This window comes from Tamandua tetradactyla, chromosome 13 (assembly GCF_023851605.1).
Source record: "Tamandua tetradactyla isolate mTamTet1 chromosome 13, mTamTet1.pri, whole genome shotgun sequence".
NCBI classification, from domain to species: Eukaryota; Metazoa; Chordata; class Mammalia; order Pilosa; family Myrmecophagidae; genus Tamandua; species Tamandua tetradactyla.
Window position 1 is genome coordinate 94,752,276 of NC_135339.1, and position 6,000 is coordinate 94,758,275.

At 58.0% G+C, this 6,000-nt stretch overlaps 1 protein-coding gene across 1 annotated transcript in view; it reads left to right on the forward strand.

Moving 5' to 3' along the window:
- Window positions 1-6,000, forward strand: part of JAKMIP3 (Janus kinase and microtubule interacting protein 3) — a 166,285-nt gene that overhangs the window by 158,844 nt on the left and 1,441 nt on the right. The window contains exons 23-24 of the mRNA XM_077126428.1: window positions 3,151-3,354; window positions 4,600-4,665. Coding sequence (XP_076982543.1) covers window positions 3,151-3,354; window positions 4,600-4,665 — 270 coding nt within the window. The remainder of the gene's footprint in view (window positions 1-3,150; window positions 3,355-4,599; window positions 4,666-6,000) is intronic.

Consider the following 6,000-nt stretch of genomic DNA (forward strand, 5'->3'; position numbering starts at 1 on the left):
TTAGGCATCCTGGATGGGGGTGTAAGTCCCATTCCTGTGGCCTTGGGAAGTCCATGTGGGCCATAGGGAGCGTTAGAGACAGGTTACCTGGATTCCATGGCAAGCTCAGGATTTTTTGATGCCCATGATAAACTTGGGGTGAGACCTAGCCATTGGGAAGCTGCAAATGACCCTTGTATTTTTGTTTCCATTTGTGAGTGCCATATTCTACAAAGGGTGCATGATTTCCAACTCACACAGAGGTCATGTGACTGCAGCTCAGTGGCTCAGTGAACTCCCAGTTATGCTTCCTGGAGCCACTGTCATCATATCTTCCCTGGGGTCCAAGGGCCAGGTCATGGCAAGGTGGCTCCCAGCAATGGCTAAGAGCCAGTTCCCTCCAGCCCATCCTGGACCTTCCTCCATTGAGGGTGACCTCTAGGTCCACACAGCCCAAGGACGCCATGTGATGAGGGAGTCTTGCTGTGGCCTTAGCTTCTTAAGAGGAAGCAGGCACCAGGTGACTGGCAGCAGTGCACTTTATATGGCTGTTGCATCCTTGCCCAGCCAGGTTCCTGTCACCTGGTCAGTGCCCCCAGGCCATTCTCCACACTGCAGCCCATCAGGTCCTCTGCTCACCACCCCTTAGGGCTCTCACCTGCCCTTGGGATAAAGACCCCTGCAGGGCCCATGCCCTTCCCCACCCTGCTCCCACTCGGCCCCCTTCCCCCCACCGGCCCCTCCATCTTCTCTGCCTGGCCCCTTGCAGCCCCTTGTCCTGTCCACGTTACTTGCCGGCATAGGCAGTTACCCCCTTTGGGTGAGAGAGAACCCTCTCGAGCCGTGACATCAAGCCTACACCGTGGCACGGGTCAGGAGGGCTTGGGGCCCACTTGGCAGGTGTTTCTCTGCAGTGCTGCCTCCGCAGAGGCTGCAGGACTTGGGGGAGGGTTCCCCTCACTGCTGCCCCTTCCCTGCAACCCCCTCCCCTGCCTCCCCTCTGCCCCCCATTGACTCCCCAAACCTCCGCACCTCTTCTAAGGAGCCTTCCCTAGGCCCTCCGTAGGTGGCCCTGACATGCCGCCCCCTGGGGTCACCCCCGATGTGGAAATGGGCTGTGCCCCCACTAGGCAGGGCCCCCACTAGGCAGTCAGGGCCATGCCCATCGGCCTCCACCCAGTCTCCGGGAAAACGCAAGGCCGGCCAGCAGGGAGGAAGGAAGGAATGGTCAGTACAGGGGTGGTGGTGACTCAGCCTGAGACAGGCAAGAGGAGAAAGATGGGTTTCTTTTTAAAAAAATTTTTTTTTCCTGAATGCAAGAAGAATGAATGTGCAATTCTGATTTCCAATACAGAAAAAATCCAAAAGAGAAAAAAATTCACCCTTCCCACCCCATACATACAGGGGTGAAGGCTGCAGACATTCTGTTTTCTCTCCTTCCGGTGGGTTTTTTAAAAGCCATACATGCGTGCATTCATTTATAATGTTTTTTGCCAAGTAGGGATCCTCTTACACTCACGACTTTGCGTCTGGCCCTCTGAAAGTTTTTTATTAGAACTGGCTGTCACCGCCGTGGCATGAAACTTTAAAGGCACAAAGGTAGCGGAAGTATGCGCCCCCAGCCCTGCTCTCCGGAGCCCGGGCCCTCCCCACGGCCGCCCACTGCCCCTGCCCTGTCACCCTCCAGGGCTGGTGAGTCACACGTAACGTAAGTGAAGCCACAGGGTTTTCTTCCATTTCCAAAAACATCCACTAAATGCTAAGAAATTGTCACAATCACACTGCCTGAAAATAGGAAGCGTTAATTTCTGTAGATGTTATATTTTTGATGGACCAATTACTCCCTATAATTTGATATTTGTGTTTTCAACTTGAACCAATAAAATTTCCCAAAGTAAAGGTTTTCAAGTCCCCCCTTCAGATGGACAAACCCCTAGGAATTGGGCTGTGGGTGACAGCGGACGGAGTCTTTTGCAGTCAGCCTGAGGTGGTTTCTTTGCTGTGAGCTGGGTTTTTGGAAAGCAGCTTTATGAGGAGGTCTTAGTGGGACCACCCCTGCCCCTCTGCCCCCACGGACCCTGGCCCGGACTCCCAACCCATGGCTGAGCCCCAGTCCACCCCTCACCTCCCAGGGCTCGCGGCTCCCGCCTCCTTCGCCCTCTGCACTGGCCTGCGAACCTGACCGGCCACCTCCCACCCTAGGCCCGCTGGCCTGCTCCTCCTGGGCTCAGGGTCCATGCCTGCGGATCCATGATGAGAACTGTTTATTGCCCGCCTTCTTTCCCCCACCCCCACCCTTGGTTGGGGTTCAGTCTCTTGTTGCCTCCCTGGGTGCTCTTTTGGCACACCCAGCGCAGTCCTGTGAAAGCCCAGGAAAGGCTCCCTCAGTGCCAGGCAGTGCCACAGCAGCGAGGCGGCCTAGAGGCCATGCGCATGGTGTTTCTGGACCAGGAGCCTAACAAACTCCTCTTCATCCTTCAAAACCCACCTGCCTATGAGTCCAGGTGGATATGGGGCAGCTCTCCTCCTCCCTTACAATCCTTTTGAAGACTGTTGGTTGGACATTCTCCTGCTGGACTGAGAGCCCCCTTGGGTGGGATTTGGTCCCTTCCATCTCTGTGGCCTCAGCCCCAGCACAGTGTGTTGGGAACAACAACCCCAGAGTCAGGGACATGCCATGTTTGGGTACCAGCAGAAGAAGGGCCTGTGTCTCTGGGGCCGGACCTCAGGAAGAAGCACTGCAACTCCTGGGGCAAGGTGGCCTCAGCAGACCGCAGCCCGAGGTTCTGCCCTGGCTGGAGGAGTGGCCAGGACTAGCGCTCTGCTTCTGTCAGTTCCAGCAAGCCGGCTCCTACCTTGTTTGGGGCTTAGAAGTGAAGGCCCAGGTCCGGGGGCGTTGGGGTAAAGGCTGAGCGTTTCTGGGCTTCTTCAAGAGTTGCCGCCCCCACCTGCTCCTCTGGGCGGCATCTTCGTCCAGCCTGAAGTGTCCCTGCCATGCTGTCCCTAACTGTAAGAGTGCGAGGAGGCACTTTGTCGCCCTTGCACATTGAAGTGCGTTGAGAAGGGCGAGCTCTGAGCTTTCAGGGGAGGGGGAGCCCGCCCCATGGGAGGGGGGCTGCAGGAGGGGCCGGGGGGCGCGGCCGAGCACTCACGCTCCCACGCCGCGCCCAGCACATCCTGGAGCTGGAGGCCATGCTACACGACGCCCTGCAGCAGGAGGCCGGGGCCAAGGTGGGCCAGGTGCTGTCTGAGGAGGAGCGTGAGAAGCTCAAGGTGGCCATTGAGCAGTGGAAGCGCCAGGTCATGAGCGAGCTGCGCGAGCGTGACACCCAGATCCTGCAGGAGCGGATGGAGCTGCTGCAGCTGGCCCAGCAGGTGGGGGGGAGGCACGTGGAGCTGCTGCAGCTGGTCCAGCAGATGGGGGGGCACGTGGAGCTGCTGCAGCTGGCCCAGCAGGTGGGGGGGCACGTGGAGCTGCTGCAGCAGGCCCAGCAGGTGGGGGGGGCACGTGGAGCTGCTGCAGCAGGCCCAGCAGGTGGGGGGGCACGTGGGGCTGTTGCAGCTGGCCCAGCAGGTGGGGGCTTGCGGGGGGGACACTTGGAGCTGCTGCAGCTGGCCCAGCAGGTGAGGGCTTGTGGGGGGTGGGCACTTGGAGCTGCTGCAGCTGGCCCAGCAGGTGGGGGGGAGGCACGTGGAGCTGCTGCAGCTGGCCCAGCAGGTGGGGGGGAGGCACGTGGAGCTGCTGCAGCTGGCTCAGCAGGTGGGGGGGGCGGGGGCCAGCAGGGCATGGACTGAGGGCCCAGATGAGTGGGACCTAAAACTGGGACCCTAGCCAGACTGGGCCTCCAATGACCAGCGCTCCAAGGCCAGGCCCACTGATGACATGTCCAGGCCTGCTAATGGCCAAGCTCTCCAGTGAGCAAGCCCTCCAAGTGGTCAGAGCCTCCGGTGACCATGCCCTCCCATAGCTGACCCTGCCATTCTATAGCTGGCCCTGCTGGCTCATAGCTGGCCCAGCCATCTAGTTGGGACCTCAGGCCAGTTCCTCTCCAGCAAGAGGAGAGGAGCCCCAGCAGGCTGTGTGGGCTGAGCTGGCCGAGGACCAGTTGTTCGAGGAGGGCTTCAGGTCAGAAAAGCCCCAGATGCAGTCAGAGAAACCAGTGTATTAAAGCTGGACAATAATGCCAGTCAGTTCATGCCCAACCCTCGGATTAGCTGGTTTCCAGGACGTGCTGCGAGCTCCTTTGTCTGTCCCCAGTGTCCCTCTGGTCCCAGGGCGGCCAGGATGGGGAATGTCACCTGCAGCCACCTCACTCAGCTCAAACGTGCTGTCCCCAGACCCCAGGTGTGGGCAGGAAAGCCTAGAGGGACGTGCCAAGTTCACAGCTTAATTGGCATGACGTTTTAGGCCAAAGACTAGACCTTCAGCTCGCCCCTGCCGGGAAACTCTCTGGACGGGCAGTGGCCTTTGCCCCCGGGGACCGTGCCTGGCCACGCCCTCGGGGCTTCCTCACCACGGCTGCTCCCTGGGTATCTGTTGACCAAGTAAATGAGTGAAAATCTATAGAGACTTTTTCCAAAAATACTCTGATTAAGATTTTCCTGCTTTTGAATTTGCAGAGAATTAAAGAGTTGGAAGAAAGAATAGAAGCTCAGAAGAGACAAATAAAGGAACTGGAGGAAAAGGTACAGTGAGTACAAATTTCGGGGCTTGTCTTGTTAATGGAACTTAGGTATAAAGAGAGAAGAACATGAGATGAATCACAAATGATGTCTCAGGCATCAGGGGAGTAAATAGACTTATCTGGTTTTTCAAGATAGAGTTGGACAGAAAGAGGTTTCTGAAAGGTAACGCGGGCAGGGGACCTGAGAGCTGGGGTGGATGTCCCAGGACCGCAGAGGCCCCCTCGGTTTCCCCTTCCACTCGGGTTGCTGACCAGTGGCTGGGGCACTTTTGGTGCCAGTGCTCTGAGTTCTGGAAAATGAGTGCCCGGAGGACTGGATTTTTCTCTGGAGAACGTCATCAGACCCATAAGAATCTCCAGTTTCTGGGCCCTAAAGTGGTTGCTTCCGGGTTTAGGAGACTCCAGTGCCGAAGCGGGGGGACATGCCCAGCCCCTGGTCTGGACCCCAGGCCCAGGAGCACACCAGGGGACACCCCAAGGCATCCTGTGGGCTTGCTCGATTTGGGGACAATCCCATCATTTCCAGAGGTCAGACTGTTTAACTCAGTTCTTGGGCTAGGCCCTTCCTGGACCCACCCCAGGCGCTCAGGGGAGTGGCCGGTGGGTCCCACCTACTCTTCTTGTCCCTTCGGGGCCGACGAGAGAGAGCCAGCGGAGGCTCTGTGCTGCCAGGAGAGGTGGGGTGCTCCTGTGAAACCAGGTGCCCCACCCAGCTCGCCAATCATCCCCCCCGGCCCTGCCCCACCCCTCCTGGAAACGACAAGAACTGCCCCTTCCCCTGGGCACGTGGTGGCCGTGCAAATCCACAGCCTGGTCTTGGCATGGGGCCCCGGGGCACAGAGCACGCTGGCTTCAGGGCCTGAGCCTCGGCTGCAGGTTCTGCCACCCCCCAAACTAAACATCTGTTCCGTTTTCCATCGTGAAGGGAGGTCATTTGCTTGTATTAAATCCTAGAAGTTTTAAATGCCTTGTTTTTAAAATCCAGCTCAAGTACCTCTGCATTTCCAAGCAGTTGTGCTGTTGCCAGATTTTCTCTTGTGTTTAGGTGGGTCTGGACCTCCCTACCCCCACAAACCAAAATGCGGCCTCAAGTGTTAAATTAGTTTGGGGGGTTGTTATACATTTTGCTTTGAATGGGACTGAGAAAAAGATAGTATTCAGCAATGCCCACGTTTGCTTGGGTCCCTGGGCCCCCGTCCATGGGCTTTCTGAATCTGAGCCAATCTGCATTCTCACCAGAGCCCCGTGCACGGGTCAGGGGTCTTCAGGGGAAACCGAGGCCCCAAGGGGTGGGTGACGGCCGGGCTGGCTGTGCCTGTGCTGGGGCCATGGGGAT